Here is a 19,727-nt window from a genome sequence, read left to right as displayed (position 1 = left end):
CCAGTATGCAAGATGCGGGCAGCTGATTTTAACCAATTCCATCATTCATTTTTATACACATTAAAAAGCATCTTGGATTAATGTTCATGATGCTCACCTGGGCTGTCTCCATCTTTCTCCATGGGTCTGCGTATCGTCCTAGTTTTGGTCGGTAGCTCCGGGGCCTGCTGTATGGAGCCAAGTGTCAGCTTTTTACCCTTCTTCCCCAATTCTTTCTCCACCTCTGCCAAAGGTAAAACATTGTGTCATTAGCATCACTGGGAAAAGCAAACACAAAGCACGCTTGCTCGGGAGTAAGAGACACCGACGTACCGTCTGAGATGCTGGATTCCTGAAACATAGTTTCAAACGCTTGGTGGGTCTCGGCAAAGGACGGCCTCTCTGCTGGGTTCCATTTCCAACCTGTAATCCAAAACAACAACCAAAAAAAATATGAATCTGATATTGCAATGTTCTTTAACTCAAATATAATAAATGTGTATAATTTCTAATATAATTCAAAGTTACTCACAGGCTCTCATTAGTTCATAGACCTTCTCTGGGCATCCCTCAGGTCTGTCCATGCGATAGTCCTTCTCAAGTAGCTCATATACCTGGGACAAATCAATCCCAGGGTATGGGGACATCCCATAGGTGGCAATCTCCCATAGCAGCACTCCAAAAGCTGAGTCACCACCAACACAATTAGCACAATTAGTAATTATTAACAATAATGTTTTTGTGCAAAAGTCACAAAAGCAGATATCTTACAAGAAGCAGTCATTCCACTCACCCCATACATCTGATTTGATCGAGAATTTATTATATGCCAGGCTTTCTGGTGCAGTCCATTTGATAGGAAACTTGGCTCCGGCGTGAGCTGTGTATGTGTCTCCCGTCATCAGACGACTCAAACCAAAATCTGCTACCTTCACCAAGTGGTTCTCCCCGACCAAGCAGTTGCGGGCAGCCAAGTCCCTGAAGGAGGAAGACGAGATGAAAGTACTTCACTTAAACCGAGACTTTCATGAGAATTCAAATCTTTTAAATAAGCTCCATTGGTATTCTTTCTTTCTTTTTTTTTTTTTTTTCCTTTTCCATTTACAACCCCAATTCCAAAAAAGTTGGGACGCTGTGTAAAATGTAAATAAAAACAGAATGCAATGATTTACAAATCTCATAAACCCATACGTTATTCATAATAAAACATAGAAAACATAAAATGTTTAAACTGAGGAAATAATTTTTTTAAAAAAAAAGGTCATTTTGAATTTGACGGCCACCACACATCTCAAAAAAGTTGGGACGGGGCAACAAAAGGCTGGAAAAGTATGTGCTATTCAAAAGAAACAGCTGGAGGTTAATTCGCAACAGGTCAGTAACGTAATTGGGTATAAAAAGAGTATCTGAGAGAGTCTTTCTGAAGTATAAATAGCCTTAAAATGGTACATTTTCCTCAGTTTAAACATTTGATATGTTTTCTATGTTCTATTGTGAATACCATATGGGTTTATGAGATTTGCAAATCATTGCATTCTGTTTTTATTTACATGTTAAACAGCGTCCCAACTTATTTGGAATTGGGGTTGTAGTACAAAGGAGGAATATCTGTAAATTAGATACCATTATATATGGTGAAATAGCATTCTGCTAATCAACCTTGCCACAAGAAGTGTGCTCCAGTCGGGGTTACTATACGCTCAAACGCCACGAGGAACACTGACCAAACTACCCCATTTACTAAAACCACAAAGTATGCGTGACACAATCATAAAGGAATGCACTCAGAACTGAGTAATGCTAAGAGCGAACAAAAAAAAGTATGTTCCTGTTCCTATTAAAAAGAAGGCCTCAGAACACAGATGAATAACTGTGCAATTTGAAACTAGATCAATTCAAGACAATAAATGTGCACTGTGCGGTATTTTGATTGATTCACTTGCCTGTGAATAAAATTCTTCTTCTCCAAGTACTCCATTGCAGAGGAAATCTGAGTGGCCATGTAGAGCAGCACCACGGCGTTGACCTCCTCGCGGTTACACTCACGCAGGTAGTCCAGCAGGTTACCGTGGGTCATGAACTCAGTGATGATGTAGAAGGGTGGCTCCCGTGTGCAAACACCTGAGATAACAACATCTGATTAGCCTACAAGATGCTGGTAGGCTTTAACTACCTGTGTATTTAAGTCCTTCGGTTATTTCAACCAAATATAATACATATTTATTGACTTAATTACAATTTACAACAGGCAGGCACATTCTAAAAGTCATTAAATAGGTCAAAACCAAGGCTTTTTAATTGCTCTCAGAACCAGACTTACCTAATAGTTGGACCAAATTGGGATGTTTGATTTCTTTCATGACTGCCGCCTCCTTTAGGAACTCTTCTACCTCCATTGTGTCCTCCTGCAGGATCAAGAAAAATAGAAAATATAGTGATCTTGTGGTTTTGACAGCCCGGTATAGAAGTAATCGTGACCTTGCCGAGGCTAACGCGCTGCGCGTTGTGTATCTGTTTGCAAAACGAAACAACGCAGGCTTTACTAACCTTTAGTGTTTTGACAGCGACGGTGAGATTGTACTTTTTCCACACTCCCTCGTAGACCTCTCCATACTGGCCTCCGCCCAGCTTGTGTTTCATAGTAATGTCCGTGCGCTCCATCTCCCACTTGTCGTAGTTTGGCGAGACGCCGTAGATCGTGGGCTTGTTACGTTTGGGCGCTGGGTAGTGTAGTGTCGTAATGAGGCCATCCGCGACGGTGGAATGGTGATGCACCAACTCGGCCAGTGTGTTGAAACGACTCTCTGACGATACATAGAGCTGTGCGAGAGGTAAATGGAATAAATTAAGATGGGTTCTCTAACTTCACATGCAGGAGCCTTTATAAATCACAGCGTAGATTTATTTCAAGACCAACTATACAAATAGTGCTTAACGTTATTAACGTATAACTACATCTATTTATATGAGCTATTACATTTATTCAAGTTATTAAGCTTGAGATCAGGAAATAAACCATTTCCTACAGGAAACACACGAGTTCCCAGTCAATAAGGCTTAAAGATGTAAGAGCCACAGGGCTGTAGAATTCTTGATTCTGATTGGTCAGAAGCTGTTGATGAATTTGCTATAAAAGCAGCTCTGACAGGCTGCAAGCTGTATGTTAATAAACTCGTTCTATTGTTATCTTTTCTATGTTAGCAGTTCACACAGGGACTTGCATGGTAGACACGTTACACAAATATGTGTTGTATGTCTAATTGCAGGTAAATCTGTTCCTGTAAGAGAAAGTCTTCAGAAAGCAGGGCTTTACCGTATCTCTGGAACCTCACATGCCGCATTAATTATGTTCCTAAATTCAAGAGAGACAAAAAAAGGAGGTTGGTACAGGGAATTACTGTTGTGATGACTTGTTTCATGGATGTTCCTCAACATTAAATGTAACTATAAATGGATAAAAAGTACTCATCAACAGAACTCTTTGGGAAGTGGTGTTGTCAGAAAAGAATCAACGTTGGAGTGGTAACTACGTCACACCACCCTCCTGTTGATTATTTTCCTACAAGCGCATGCCTGTAACGTGAAAGAAAGAAGAAAAAAAAACTTAATAAATTCACAGACTCAGTCGTTCAGATCCGTGGACTTAGCACTGTCCAGACAGTCTAATTTTTTATGGTTTATCAGATATAACTCACAGAATGCTGCAGGGAGTCAAATTGAGGAGTTTTAATCATTTGTGCATAGGTCTGTACACACTCTGTGAGGAAGTGTGTGTGTGTGTGTGTGTGCCTGCCATCAGGATGAGTAACATGACGACTATTATCATGAGAAAACAAAACAAAATCAAAACCCTGAAGTGACGCACAGCTTGGGGATGAAGTTCCTGGAATGAGGTAATCATAGCTGGGCCTATAAAAGCCACTAAAATTACAGAATCCACTAAATCAACAAGGATCCAGACTACCTCTGAATTAATCACCAGTTGGTTTGTGGTCCAAAACCGGTCGAGATTAACTGAAAACGGGTGACTGCTTGAAGGGGTTCATCTCTCCACTGCAGGCATTCTTCTCATAGCCACCATTCCTCAGCGTGCTGAGCAATGCAGAGAAGTGACATTCTCGCATCACACACACACACACACACACACACCGCATTCTTTATTGGTGATAAAACTGTAACTGCTGAAATGTATCCAGCCTCCCCACAGTTTTGTAGACCAGAGAAGATTGTCTGGAGGAGCAGACTGGTGTGTGGAAATGCATCTCTGGCGTAACGCACTCACATGGAAGCGCGGAGATAAAAACTAGACCGGCAACCTTAAATTCAACTGATGCTCTTATACGCTGGAAAGCGTCTGTAACGTTATCGGAGAATTCCTCTATATATTCAATAAGCAACTATAAATCAGTATACACCAAATCATTTTAAAATTCGTTCGATCCATTAACCATGCTATTAAAACGGCTTCAGAATACATTTCTACACCTTTACACTCAATCTACGTGAATCTCCGATTTTAAAAGCCCCATGTCCTCCTGCCATCACGAACATGGCTTAGAAATAAACACCATAGGCTGCATTGTGGATACAGAACTGCTGATACACTGACTGAATAAACACTGAAGATGTACACAAAATAAAAATGTTTATAAAAAAAAAAAAAAAAAAAGGTACAGAAGTCACTCCAAGCGCTCTGACTGAGAAATTATTATTACGAATTAATAAGAAAGAAATAAAACACTTGGGAACATGCTCTTTTCGGAAAATAATCAGTGACTAGGTGGTGCGATGTGGCGCAATGTGAAGCAGAGTTACAGAGTTTCCACCTCAGAGTTGATCATTTTCCAATAACAGCAAGTTTAACATTAATTCCTCTTATACCAGAGCAATTTGCCAAAGATTACAATTTTGAATTTATTACGTGTAATACTTTTTATTCATTTACGATTACATTTAATGTTCAAGTTCGTTTCTGTTATCACATCACTGTCTTAAGCACCCAATTTTTTTTTTAGTATGAACTGTCTTATAGATGTTTATTTAATGACTTCTACATTATCGAGTCAGTACAAAAAAACATTTTAGATTCCCAAACATTAGTTTTCCAGCACAAAATGAAATGTTACAGAAAAAATGTTTGTGTGTCGGTAAGGAAAGCAGCAGATTACGTAAGAGACACTTTTCAGCCAAAAAACACAATGAAGGCTGCTGGGTTTTGCTGGAAAAATAAGACGCGAGTGCGACAGTCAAAGTCTCCAGAAGAACCGTGTCTGGTTCTGCAAGATGCTCAATAAAACTTACAGCTCATTTCCTTATAAACCTGCACCAACTCTACCTAACTGTAATTTGTGTCACACCGAATATTGACTTTGTTTCATTTACTACTTTTTATTGCTCTTTACGGTATTTTAAATCTAGAAACATTTAATTTCATTATTTTGAAGGCATCTTTGCTCTACAGCATTTCTTTGCATGTGCCTAAAAACACTTTTGCACAGTCCTGTATATAAACAGCAGTTTCCTCACCAGCCACGAAGACTCTCCCATGTTGGAAAACCTACTGACTGTTACAAAGCGCCGACACTGGAGACTCTTTCCATAAATGGTAAATAAATGCATCTCAATAACCATAGGAAAATAAATACCAAGAGGGTGGTGTGACGTAGTTACCACTCCGACGTTGATTATTTTCTGACACCACCACTTCCCAAAGTGTTCTGTCACTGTCATACCAAGGCAGTTTTTTTTTCTGTTCAAGATGAGTACTTTTTATCCATTTATAGTTACATTTAATGGTGAGGAACATCCATGAAACAAGTCATCACAACAGTAATTCCCTGTACCAACCTCCTTTTTTTGTCTCTCTTGAATTTAGGGGAAAAAAATTAATGCGGCATGTGAGGTTCCAGAGATACGGTAAAGCCCTGCTTTCTGAAGACTTTCTCTTACAGGAACAGATTTACCTGCAATTAGACATACAACACACATTTGTGTAACGTGTCTACCATGCAAGTCCCTGTGTGAACTGCTAACATAGAAAAGATAACAATAGAACGAGTTTATTAACATACAGCTTGCAGCCTGTCAGAGCTGCTTTTATAGCAAATTCATCAACAGCTTCTGACCAATCAGAATCAAGAATTCTACAGCGCTGCGTTATATGTGGAACGTCGGAAGCAGAAGACCGCGTGCTCTCGTGGCGTCACCTTGCCGTCAGAAGCCGTGTTGATGCGGTAGTGGTAGACTCGACCCTCGTAGCGTAGTGAGATGGACCGCTGGCCTGGACTGCTCTCGCTCTCTCGCACCAGGAAGCTGCCGTTGATGCCGCTGCTGAGCAGGTACTCGGCAGCGTTGCGGGACACCGGCCCGTGGTACCAGCTGTGCTTCTCCAGACTGTTGACGGGAGTGATGTAGTTGCTGGGCACCCAGCCCTGACCGTTCTTGGACTGCGCTTCACACCACTCGCCATTGTGATTGTAACCTAGCACTCGCAGCTTCTCTCCTAATAAACCAGACAACATCATTTAGAATCTCATCACACATCGTAACGATGGATTTGATTTGGATCTGGCACAAATACATATCTATTATCTACAATATAATATAATCCTTTAGTCAACCCAGACTAAACCTATGCCTATGGTGTGGTAGAAGTACATTCTCCTAGAAAACAAGAAACACCACACAAGTTTGACTCGTACGACATCTGGAAACGAAAAACAACAGACTAATGGAGAGTATGATGAGGTAGGAGTGTGAGTCGAGCACACTAACTGCATCATGATAACCTTTACAAGTTCTTCCCATGCATCACGACTTAGTCACTGCAGTCTGAAAACTCATCATAAACCTTAAACGTATCTCAGAATGAGGTTTACTTTTTACTAGACAAACTAGTACTATACATTTATACCACTTACTGGTATAAATATATAGTAATCGAGCCGTTGATCTGTTTACGCTTAACTGAATTATGAGCCATGAAAATTCCTTTTAGACAAACTGACTTTGACCAAAATGGACAAACAGTAAGAGTTATTGTCGGAAGCACTGATATACAGAACCCCTGATTTGTAATTAAATTGTTTTGTCTCTTTATACACAACATCCTCATGTCCCCGGGTTGCACAACTCGGCTGTACAAACATGCCGTCTTCGAATTCCTGAACTTGCCCTGAAACCAATGACCCCTCATTTGTCTCTCTACAAACCGTCCAATGTTTTGTGCAACTCCCAGGCCTTTCAGCTATTCATATAAAAGCATATTATTCAGTAACCACAATGAAAATAACAGGAGAGGTTTGTAGTAACTAGAGTTAAGGAATGCAACTCTGGACACACAGATGGGCCCTGACATTTAAAGGGAATAAAAGAATATATATATTTAAAAAAAAAGAAGAAAAAAAAGAGCTCATATCTTTGTAAAAATAAGCGTCATTTGATAGCAATGTAATCCAACTAGGCTTTGCTTCCATCATCCAACACACCTCTGTATGAACAATAAAAACGTGTTGGTGGAAGACGTGAGGCAGAATGGTCCCGTATTCGTTTCAGCTTAGACATGAAGAGAAATTTAATTTATAAACGAAAGACCGAACGCTACAGGTTTTGAGCTAGAAATACCAGCCTGTCCAGCGCCTCTGGCAAACTTAACAAATGTTCTTTTGTGGGACATCTGCTTAAAACAAAACAAAACCAAATCGATTTCACACTGCAGAGGACGTGTGGCCTTTCTGTTCCGAGGCAATTTCTCTCTAGAATTTTCTAAGATAGCTGCATGACTAATGATCACATATGGTAACTGTTTTATTTATATTTACTGTTTGTTTTACGAGTGTACGGGTAGATTTCTTCTCCCTTTCCTTCTGTGGAGTAAAAAGCTGCATGCCGTTACCTAGCAGAATGATGTAGATTTTAATTGTTGATTGTTATGATTAAATGCCCCAAGCGTCTGAAATTTCTATTATAATTAAAGTGTTCCCAGCCATTGGTGCATGACGTCAAACGCACGTAATGCGACGCGGCTAACTTTAGCAGAATACCCAGAGTCAACGCAAATAAATTTCTTTAGTTTACTGTTTGTCAGCGTTACTTTTTATGCTCAGCATGACCTCAGTCACCATCAGACGGAGGCGTAATCGTCAAGTGACAGCGGGGAAACAGGTGTGCGACCCAAGTCCTCTGAGGAAGAGGGGCATTTTATTTTAAATTCTGGCAAGAAGACTGTAACCTGCAAACTTTACAAAGCGGAGGTTGTGTAGCAGGGAAGCACGACAGTGATGAACGAGCACAAACTTGTGTTTATATCCAAAGTGCTCCACTTTGTGCAGGGGGTTGGGGAAATAGGTGCGAGTTGCTGAAGGTTCAGTTGAAATCAAGTTTATTGTCATTACATGCTGTATTTGTGCGCTTGCAGTGTAAATTCTGTCCTTTATTATAACGGGAGTGATCTATAAGTGATACACTTCTCCTCACTCGCAATGTAGACACGGTGATAAACAGTGGGAGCGCAAGATTTTATTCATAAAAAAAATTATATTATATAAATAATTGGACAAACAGTTGTTTCAGTGTAAAGTTTTAGTCTGAAGTCTAGATTTGTAACACTCAGTTCGTGGATTTTATTTGAAATAAATGGGAAAATGTTATTGAATGTTATTGTTTTCCCCCATCTGATTAATCGGATAATCGTCCGATTAATCGGTTATGAAAATAATCGTTAGTTGCGGCCCTGAAGTCAATGAAAGAAAAGAGTATTGTGACCGCCCCTTAACATCTCCTCCTGTTTATAAGGTTCTATTTTATTTGTCCTAATGGAGAGGCTAGTCTTATTTGTCGTAATTTATAGATTTTGTTTTGAATCACTTTCTTTCGAGTCATTAACGTAAAACGAGATTAAATTCTATTAAATGTGTGTGTATTTGAAATAAATAAGCTGTTTAAATTTGACAGTGTAATCTAATATATATATATATATATATATATATATATATATATATATATGCGCTGAGCATTCGAGATACACATTGGCGAGGCTACTCAAAAAAAAATTTTTTTTTTTTTTTTTGGAAATTCTTACTTGAACGTTCATTTTCTTGTGTAAATGGTCTCACAAACAATTTGTGAATATATATATATATATATATATATATATAATATAATATAATATATCTCTACACACACACACACATTTTTAAAAGACTTTTATACCATTTCAGAGCTCAAAAAACTGAAACTACTTTTTTGGTCCCATTGTGGTATAAATAGTCTGTTGAAGTCTCCACACTAATACTGTGATTATTTTATTTCTGCTAATATGAACAGTGCTTTTACAAAAACATTCTGTATCTATTCTGTGCAGTTAATCTCTTCGTGTAAATTCAGGAAAATGAAAAACGTGTAAAGCAAGGGATCTCCACACGAAAAGCCGTGACTAGCCCGGCCACAGCTGCAGCTGCCATATTGTTTTTCAGCGAGTCGAGTGGAAAGAACGCGCATGTTGCACGTGATAAAGGAAGCAGAGGGGAGATAGAGAATGTGAGGTAAATATGTGGATTTCCAGACAGTGACGTCACTCAGCTGCCCAGAATGGACATGCTGGGCCGCTCGCTTAACTCCTTAACAAACAAACTGTCCGGTGCTCTTTCATTCAGAGAGAATGGTTTAGATTTCAATAAGGGGTTTTGAGGAGTGTGTTTATGGGTATTGTTTCATCAGATCCTGTGAAAAGGAAAACAGAACTAGAAGAAAACTAGATATTTCAGTACGCTCATTGACGTACACTACTGTTAACGAATATTAAGATTCCGAGGAAAAAAATAAACAATCTTGACTCATCACGGAGTTGATCTTAAACCGATCGCACTACTAAATCCAAGCCTACACATTAGTGTGAAAACAATGGCGCAATCCAATCTGTTGCTCCAAACCGAAGTGGAAAATTTTTACTTTAATGGGCCTGTCAAAATACAGTACTGAAGGGAACAACTGATGGACACTTTGCTCCTGTGAGTCTCTGACTTAGTGTCTAAGCGCTGTCTTAACTCTGAATGGAAAAAAACTGACAAATAACAAGGGTGCTTATAAATGTAGGTCAAGCATAAATATTAAACATATTAAGGTTACTTTCTGTATTCAACTGTACCTCAAAAGGAATAAAACGTCAGAAGTTAGTGCTGTATATAAAACCAGGTCTATGGTAGAGATTTCAAGTTTTTATTACTACGTCAGGTAACAGTTTGGAGCTCGTGTCCAAATACACACGTTACAAACTTGGGGTTGGCTTTTGCTCCATATTTCTGGTAGTTCTCATTGTAAGACTGTAAAAAAAGACTATAGCCTTTGGAGGAAGTCGGAGTTAAGACGTTCACGATCACTTCAGAATGGGCTACAGCGTCAATTACACAACACCCTGCTGTCTTACCTTTAGTGATGCTGAGCGTGTTGTCACCACTCGCAACAAAGTCGTACAGTGCTAGAAACAGATTGGGGTCATTTTCACTAGGTCCTGCCAACAGGTTCTCTTTGGAGTTCCAGCGCGCCGCCTCAGACAGACCAGAGGGCTCAAAGTCCGGTCGCTGAAGAGCTTCTGTAAAAAAAATTAAAGTAAAAAAAATTAAATAAATAAATAAGTGCAAAACGGACAAACCAATGAATGAGTAGGAATACAAACATGTCAACAAAAATAAACAACTTCGCAACCTGTACAGATAAATGAGCTTTCTCAGCCATAACCATGGTCTCGTTTATCCCTCCGACTAATAATGAAGAATTTCCTAAATGTAAAAAGCCTTCAGAGATCTTAGCTGTCCTAAAACCTTCGTCTTGAGGGCACTTCTACAACTAACACGTTGCTTCAGTCTAATAATCTAAACCCGATAAAACCATCTCTGAATATAAAGTTTCAAATGTTGGCGAAAACCTTTGTTCACTTTGCTCAGACACTCGATTATTCTTACATCAACACTGATCTTATTTGTTATCATCTCCCAACTGTGTGTTGCTTAATTGGTATCAAGTGATGTTGAAAAACATGTTTTGTAGGATGAGACATAAGAACGAGCTCTGGCGAGGAAATGAGGCGGCGAGAGTTGGAAGATAAACAAATGACAGAGAACTGGCTGTGATTTTCCTGTTAAGCAAGAACCAGACAAACAAGGGCTGGATATTCTCACATCAGCTAGTTGGGTAAATCCTCCCTCGGCTCATCGAATTAAAGGGGCAGTACGTGACGTTCGGGGATTTAGGGACGTTGAGGAACGTGCGTTCAAATCAACTTGTGTGTGACAGAAGATGCAATGTGGGTTGAGAGCAGAAAGAGCACAAAGGATTCACGTAGTCTAGTTCAGGCTGGTCGTATGCGATCAGAGCTCAGAGGAGCAAAAGCAGCATGAATCCCTTTCTCCAAATCGAGCACCAGACAAGACTGAGCTCTGAAGAGTAAAGTCAACCATATATACACGTTGCCTAGCCAATCTAATCTATCCTAATCTAAAATTTCACAAGTTGAACAGATAAAACCAAGAAGATTTTGCTTGTTTGCACACAACAACATTGGATGCCTAAACGATACTGCACTTTTCCCCCTGCTCACCATATTCCATTAAAAAAATTTTTTTTTAAATAAACTATTTAATTCATCCAGAACTAAAGACAAACATACAAAAAAAAGAGAGAGAGAAAGAGAGAGAGAGAGAGAGAGAGAGAGAGAAAGAGCTTTTCCACCATTTCAGGTTGAATCAGAGTACGTGAGGGTGTAATATCATCATTAGCCGTGTAGTCAGGAACTGCTTGGTGGCAGAGGCAGTTGCAAAAAACTTCCTAATCGTCACCATTAACATTATTTCAAAAGTGCTCGATTTGACACGTTTCATCCTTTCATCACTTTCAACCGAAAGGAAATGTCAGTTAACATCAAAGAGCTCAAAATACCTGCGCAAATCATACCGGATTCACGTGTCAATTAGCTCGTCTCCTGTTTTATGTTTTATGACGGAGGGAAATGATCTGCTCTTGTTGGTGTTTTTGAGCGATAACTCGTAGAGTTGTTGTTACAATTTAAACCTTATAAGAAGATATGTTTACTGTTTGTACAGAGAGTTCTAATAAGAGTCATATATTATTTTTTTATTATGTCCGTTTCACTTTGTGTTCAATTTCTGTTTTAATATCTCCGAATCTCCGGTTTAAACTGCGTTTCCGTAAACGTGTGTAAATTTCTATGTTTCTGGTAGTGAATGGATTAAACAGCAATCCAAACTATTCTTTTGCGACATAACGATTTAATCGTCCCGACACGACACTACACACTCACAGTATCCTGTGACGTTTACTCTGAATACCAGATCCGATTAGGAGCTCGGCGTACACCGGTACAACCAAATTTCTCCATAAACTCTCTTCAGAGGGCTAAACTCCAGCCAGCTCTCAACATCTACACGAACATTTATCTTTACTCTGTCACGCCGGATTTTTGTTTGTTAGCTCTATTTTGAGTTTTGTTTTGACATGACCACAGCAGAAGATTAAGGGGTTTGACCTTCGGGGGTATCTCTCCATGTTCCTCCACTTCCTCTGATAATCACACAGAGTCACACATTGTAATCTGAGCCAAATTTGACCAATAGCTCAGAATTTCTATGACTATTTTTAGGCTTTTCGAGGTGACTCACATCACTGCAAGAACTTCATATTTCAGAGGTCAGTGTACATCTGGTCATTTGACTTCCGGAGTGTATTTTCTTTTCTTTTTTTTTTATTTCTGTTCAAGTGAATAAAAAAAAAAAAAAAAAAGGGATTTCTTTTTAATTGACTAGTCATATGGATCAGTACCATACAAACAGATTACGGGTGGGCAGTGGTGGCTTAGCGGTTAAGGCTTTGGGTTACTGATCGGAAGGTCGCGGGTTCAAGCCCCAGCAATGCCAAGCTTGATTTGGGCCCTTAAGGCCCTGTTGGGCCCCGAGTTAACCCTCTCTGCTCCAGGGGGCGCCATATCTTGGCTGACTCTGCGCTCTGGCCCCAACTTCCTAACATGCTGGGGTACACAAAGAAAAGAATTTCCCTGTGCTGTAATGTATATGTGATCAATAAAGACTCATTATCAAAGTCTCATTATTATAAGTCTCAAAAATATAAGCTGCTGTAAAATGATTCAAATGTAGCGTGGAAACTACATCCTGCAATTAGCAACTTACACTGTATAACGATATAGCCGTGATTATTAGTAAGATTAATTGATAGTTACAGAATATAGATGTATTTCATATGTTGTTGGGTTGTTTCGTTTTTTTTTTTTTTACTGTTCAGTCCGTCCAGGATTTCGTGATTTTTGCGATCACGGAAATGAACGCAAAAATCAAGCGAACTCCGCATTATCCTGAGCTTGCAATCATGTGACATCACCACGACGCGCATTCAGCCAAAGCCCTGTTCGATTCATGTGCGTCGTCTACGAGTACAGTAAAAAAAGGTCGCGTTTACCAACAAACATCACTGTGGGGGGAAAAAATACAAATAAAAAAAAAATGTGCAAAACAATTTCGTGCAATTGGAATTTCGCCAATTCAAGTAAGTTTTCTGGAAAAAAAAAAAAAAAAAAAAAAAAAGCACAAAAATAACTTGCATCACAAATTTCGAAGAAAAATTTTTTAAAAGTCAGTCAGAGTAAAATCAAGCATTTTTGGATGCAACAATCCCCAAAAAAACCTTCTGCATGACTGTAAAAAGCTTGTGAGGTTTACCCATGGCCTGGAGCTTTAGTATAGATTAGTGATGATCTTCTACATCACTGCACAACATTCAAACATAGACGTGAAACAAAAATACAGTACATCTAACTGTACAAACATCTTCCTAAAGCTGATGTGGGATAATACTGATGCCTTTATTAACTATATAGTGAGCTTCAGCATTCATCCTGCTGCTGTGTGTAGAACATCTGGACACAGACCATTGGATAAACTTGATTGGATAAATAAAACCCTAACCTCGAATTCCCTTCATGTGTTTATTGTTTGGATCTAGGACAAAACAAGATATTTATAGGTTTTTTTTTTAATTATTTTAAAACGAACAAGAAAAAAAAACAAAGAGGGCTAATTTGATGAAAATCGAAAGTACAGCTTTAAGTGTCTTTTTTTTTCCCCCCATCTTCTTATTCTTTTTTCTGATTTTCCCTCAGGATATAAAGCGTACTTTGGGCTAAATCACATGGCTCCTTTGTCACGACACCAAATACACGGTTAGTTAGTGGAGCATGCACCAAGAAAACAGAGATGGAGGAGGAAACACACATATGAAAATGAGTGAAGACTGGACCAGGTAGAGGGATGGCAAAATCCCAAAAAAAGACAGATGGGCAATAAATAAATAAATAAATAAATAAATAAACTTTAAAACGGGCGAGCGATAAGGACAACTGTAAAAATATTTATAATAAAATATAAAGATAACGTTTAAAGCTTTAAAACAATTTTAAGGACATAAATCATACTGAGGAGTCTTTATTTCTTTGTCGTTTTTCTGTGTGCATATTTTCGCTTTACCTTTCTTTTTTTCATCTTTCAGACTTCAGGTTAACTGCACATTTTTCCCCTCTACTGGTAACCAACTACACTACGCAATAGGATACATGAAACATGCCCTTCCCAGAAAACAAAGAAAAGAAGAAAAAAAAAGAAAAAAAAAAACCTCCTCAATTGCTAAATATCTAAGGAAAGTCCAGAAAAGTTTTAAATCATTTTCCTCCCTTTTTGGAAAGAATCCCATGGCAACAAACGCAAGTGTAAACACGAAGCAGAACACCTTTTCCTATAAGTACACAGGGGAGTGTGAATTTCTATACACAATTGAACGTTTGCTTACACTGAACATATGCAGGCAATCAGGCTGGAGTCAGATTTCCTAGTATTCTCTCCTCCCTGACTTTTTACCTCCCCCCGATTCTTCTGCTGTGAGCCAGAGTGTCTGGCTTTGCTCTCTCTCTCTCTCGCTCTCTCTCTCTCTCGCTCTCTCTCTCTCCCCCTCCTCCACTTTCCAAACAGCCAGGCAGAGAAGAGCTCAGAGGCCTCGAGATTTGCCAAAACCTATGATTTTGAGAAGACCATCAACCCAGAGTTCCCTCGACTACACTCGTCTGTAACAGATTCTTCATGAAGACCACCACCACACACACACACACACACACACACACACACACAAAGCCATGCTAACGCAATCCCAAATTCTTACCTCTGGTAAGGTTATAGCTGGAAGATGAAAGGCCTTTTTTTGATTTGCACCCCACCAATTTCAGACAGATTTCCAACATTTTCATTTGATTTGTACAATCCTGCTTTAAAGGGAAAACGTCTGTTTTAGGGTTTGTTTGTTTGTTTGTTTTTTTCCCGCCGAGGTTAACGTCTTAGTTATCGGTCATCCAAAAACGGACTAATGAGCTAAACCCATTTAGGGGAGGAAAAAAAAAAAAAAAAAGAAGCAGCTTTTTAAAAAATGAATAACAAAGTCAAGAAAACGAAGAGATCACTTTTTCAAAGTGAAAGCTGGTATCCACATCGCAAAGACTCCACAGCTGCATCCACTTTATGACTTTTACGGATCTCTTCTACCGACTTTCCTGTGCGAGAGGCTCCATTTTCTCCCCATTCCAGCTCTGCCTAATCGTTTCTTACTGGAAGAAAAGAAGAAGAAGAAAAAACATCCAAACACGGGGGCGGGCAGCGGAGAAAAACAACACTTTCCCCCCCCAAGTTGATCAAGGAGCAAAGTTAACAGTTGGTCATGAAGAGGTACGGTCTCGATTGTGCCATTCTGACGTCTTGGGAGCTCGATAGCAGGAGAAGCCGAGTCCTGGAGCTGCTCTCTGCCAACAAAGGGCCCCTTTCAGGCGCTGCCTGCTGGACTGAATGACATCAGCTGGCTGGATCCTCCCACCTCCCCCAAAACACACACACACACACACACACTTGGAAACATACACACTTTCAAACACACACACACACATCAACAGAGTAGGACACCAAGGCACTCTCTCTGGCCACAAGTCAGGCTCTGAGACAGTTGGAGCAGGAATCTGCCTTTTGTCGCACGGCACGGTTTTTTAGCCCCTTCATCCCTCGCTTCTCAAATGTTTACAGCTTGGAAGAACAGAAGAATGGCGAGTGTGCTCTAAAATGTCATGGCAAGAATTCCTCGGTTTTGTTTTGAGTTGAGCAACGAGGCTCACCGAGCAACAGGAATGGTTTGAAAACTAGCAACAACAACAACAAAAAAAAAAAGAGTAAATTGAATTAAAAATTGAATAAAATCCAAAATATCTGAGCATTACAAAAAACACCCCTCAGTTGTGTCTTATTCACTAATTAAATTATGGCCTGTATGTCATCAGTCAAGTGATGATACCTTTATACTTTTAAGGTTATAATTTGTGAAGCATGCACTGACAATGTTCTAACCGAATGAAAATTGTCCGAATTGTTCGACCATGTTGGATGTCCCGTCCCCCCGAGGATGAGATAATACCACAAGAAGAAAGAACAATATGACCTGAAGTCTTTAATCAATGGAGATCAGGGCCATGAATGTTGATTAGCGAGTTGTATTGTATTGTTCTCATGTATTGACGTACTGAATTCTTCCACATACGTGAGCGCAACACAAACCGAATGAGATCATCCAATTTAGAAGCATTTTTTAATTTTTTTTTAAATGAACTGTGAACCATTTAGTAAGTTGTATGGATGGTTTAGTATTAGGTACTAAATTGAGGTCATGATATTTTATAAGTCTTGAATTAAAGAATATAAATATTACACTACACAGTGTATTTAATGCTAAAACTGAGACGCTCAGGAGGAAATTCTTCCCTCAGGCCATCAGACACCTCAACACCGATATGTTAACTGTACAGATCCATTAGAACTCAATAAGGCCCACTCTGCACTTTGTACTGTTACTACATGTAACATAATTGCATATTTTGTACATCCCTTTTTTTTTTTTTTTTTGCACATTCCTGTACAAGTATCCATCCATACATCTTTTATACGTTTATCCTTCAGGGTCAGGGCGAACCTGGAGCCTAGCCCAGGGAGCATCAGGAACAAGGCGAGGTACACCCTGGACGGGGTGCAAATCCATCGCACAATCACATCCACACACACCCATTCATACACTACGGACACTTTGGACATGCCAATCAGCCTACCATGCATGTCTTTGGACTGGGGGAGGAAACCGGAGTACCCGGAGGGAACCACGGGGAGAACGTTCAAACTCCATACACGCAGGGCTGCAGCAGGAATCAAACCCCCAACCCTGGTGGTGTGAGACGGACGTGCTACGGACCATGCGCCCCATTCCTCTACAAGTCCAGGCTTTCATTTCGCTGCAAGTTATATACTGTATATGTGACAAATAAAAATCTTGAATCTGCTTTGAAAAAACAAGCTGAGGTAAGTTTCACTAATCTGCCAACATTAACTATCAATATTTGACTAAACTAGCCTGTGTTCTTTGCTACTTCCAGGTCACACTAGCACTGCGACCAGGAGCTAATGTCATTGTATAGGCTGCAAGTAAAATTCGAGCTAATAGTAAACACTGGTTATTTTACATCTGATGAATTCATTAGCAAACTACGCAGCAAACTTGGCAATGGTGGGACAGTTTTTAGAAAGCACGACTACTTCATTGCATCAGTTAACAACATTCACATTTTAAAACTCGAGTTTTTACTTTCACTCGAGTACATTTTTCGCTGGAGAGTTCCACTTTGAACTAGGTTGTGTTTTTTTTTTTCTTTCTCTACTTTCATTTGTAATCACGATTATGGTTTTGAGTCTCGACGTACTGTATACGGTGTATATTTTTTTGATGAGCGTGCGATACTAAACCAGTCCTAATGTGATTATCAGGATTAGTAAGTCTGGCCTCCGTCACCTTATATTAGATTTATTAGGCAGTGTATGAAGAGCTGGAACTAGTCTCCAATTAGAAACAGATCATCTATGCCATTAGCTAAAATATTCCTTTTAAAAATCAGGCAGACTTTATTCAATAAAGACACGGTAAGTGAAGTGTGTCGCTAAGGAAAAAACTTCGCTTGCCAGCTCTACGGTATCAGTATGTTTTAAAGCGCAATTATTCGTTATTCAGCTGGACGGATCACTTCCAATCACGACTCGACAACCTGCAACTACAGCTGGAGAATATTCCTTTATTTATTTAGCACAATTTTTTATATTTAGGGCAAATAGAGGGCATCGCTAAATTTGTCCAAAAAAACAAACAAACAAACAAAAACCTAGCTTGCTTCTTCTTAAAATACAGATGACTTTAAAAGCATGCGCTTTCTTTTTGAACATGTATAGAAACATCACTTTTAAAGTTCACTTTCAGAGTAATCTCTGCACGAGATGTAAAATCCTAGTTAAAATTCATTTCCAGGCTCTGATCCTTCTCCATGAGCATGTGGAAAAGAGGTATTAATGTTTCTGGAGCTGACATCACCGCTCTCTACGCTAGTCAACTGGAGTCTCCAGACAGGCGGGAACCTGGGCCGCTCCGGAGTCCAGAGCCGCGTTGGCCCGCGAAGACATTCTCTTGACTTTCCAGTCTTCAGGGAGCGAAAACAACAGAAAATATGACAATGATACAGTTCCACGTGTGTAGCCTGGCCAAGGGAATGAGAATAGAACTGAGGTATGAAATGAGCCGTACCACCTAGACTGCAACAAGGACTTCGTGGCATTCCAGCTACACCACTTCATTTACAGTAAAAAAAAAATATTTTAAAAACGGAGCCCGTAAAGCAAGCGTTCCAAAGCGGCGTACCAAAAACGTGTAGATTATATTGATTAAATCGCTTCAAACAGAGATTACAAAACAGTACACTATTCTGTTCATCAAATAGCGGTTTGGGCTCAGTAAGCAACGTGTGCGTTACGTTCGGGAAAAGGATTAAGGTTTTCACAAAAGGACTTTGCTTCAGACACCTGGTTTGCATCATCGACAATATCAAACTCTGGAAACAATTTATATCAAAGAAGAAGAAGAAAGAAAAAAAAAAAAAGAGAGATTTTTGCTAGATGCACAAAATGACCCAGCTTACATTAGCAATTACACTTTTGCATGCAGAATCATACCTTTTACCTCAATCATGCAAAAAATGTAAAACACGTTGCACCAAGCTCGCACAATAATTAAAGAAAAACCCAAGAATCTTTTTTTTTTTTTTTTAACCATAAATAAATAAATAAATAAATAAATAAAGCACCTGAGAACCTTTTAAAAGTCTTAGGACTTCTGAGCGCGAGGTTTAGAAACAGCCGAGGGAGGAGGAGATTTCAGATGGAGAAACATGAAGCACATTGTTTAGTGATGAGCTCACAGGAGAATCACTTCATTACGATTTATATAATGCCACACTCAGTATGTTAACAGTTAGCTGACGTCCACGGTATGCTCCCTCTCACCCCCCTCCAATCCTTTGTTTTTTCAACCCTTCTTTTTAGCTCACTTCTTTTTCCAAACCCTAGGGCACGAGTAAATAAAAGGCAAATAACTTACTGCACACCTATTAAAACCTAGACACGACTAGATATTCCCTTTAAGGAAACTCTTACCCTTTTTTTTTTTTTTTTAAAAAAAAACACAGGGTTGCAGGGTTTCATGGCTAAACGTTGAGGGGAAACATGAGCCAGGTGCAGGACGCCTTAGGGACATCACAGCACGCCTGACATCACTCG

At 39.5% G+C, this 19,727-nt stretch overlaps 1 protein-coding gene across 2 annotated transcripts in view; it reads right to left on the bottom strand.

Moving 5' to 3' along the window:
- The window catches only part of abl1 (c-abl oncogene 1, non-receptor tyrosine kinase), a 39,438-nt gene that overhangs the window by 3,825 nt on the left and 15,886 nt on the right, over positions 1–19,727 (bottom strand). Inside the window, exons 1-10 of one of the 2 annotated variants that reach the window (XM_017459859.3) lie at positions 15,211–16,101; positions 10,403–10,567; positions 6,186–6,481; positions 2,527–2,799; positions 2,300–2,384; positions 1,923–2,100; positions 773–957; positions 512–664; positions 313–402; positions 98–223 (exon numbers count right to left, since the gene is read on the bottom strand). In XM_017459859.3, the coding sequence (XP_017315348.1) occupies positions 98–223; positions 313–402; positions 512–664; positions 773–957; positions 1,923–2,100; positions 2,300–2,384; positions 2,527–2,799; positions 6,186–6,481; positions 10,403–10,567; positions 15,211–15,295 (1,636 nt within the window). In that variant the 5' untranslated portion in view covers positions 15,296–16,101. Of the gene's footprint in view, positions 1–97; positions 224–312; positions 403–511; positions 665–772; positions 958–1,922; positions 2,101–2,299; positions 2,385–2,526; positions 2,800–6,185; positions 6,482–10,402; positions 10,568–15,210; positions 16,102–19,727 lie in introns of those variants that run through there. The other variant, XM_017459858.3, reaches the window with a different exon arrangement.

The sequence above is a fragment of the Ictalurus punctatus genome, chromosome 28 (genome assembly GCF_001660625.3).
Source record: "Ictalurus punctatus breed USDA103 chromosome 28, Coco_2.0, whole genome shotgun sequence".
Classification (NCBI taxonomy): domain Eukaryota; kingdom Metazoa; phylum Chordata; class Actinopteri; order Siluriformes; family Ictaluridae; genus Ictalurus; species Ictalurus punctatus.
Note: the sequence above shows the minus strand (reverse complement) of the source record. Positions and strands in the feature narration are given on the sequence as shown.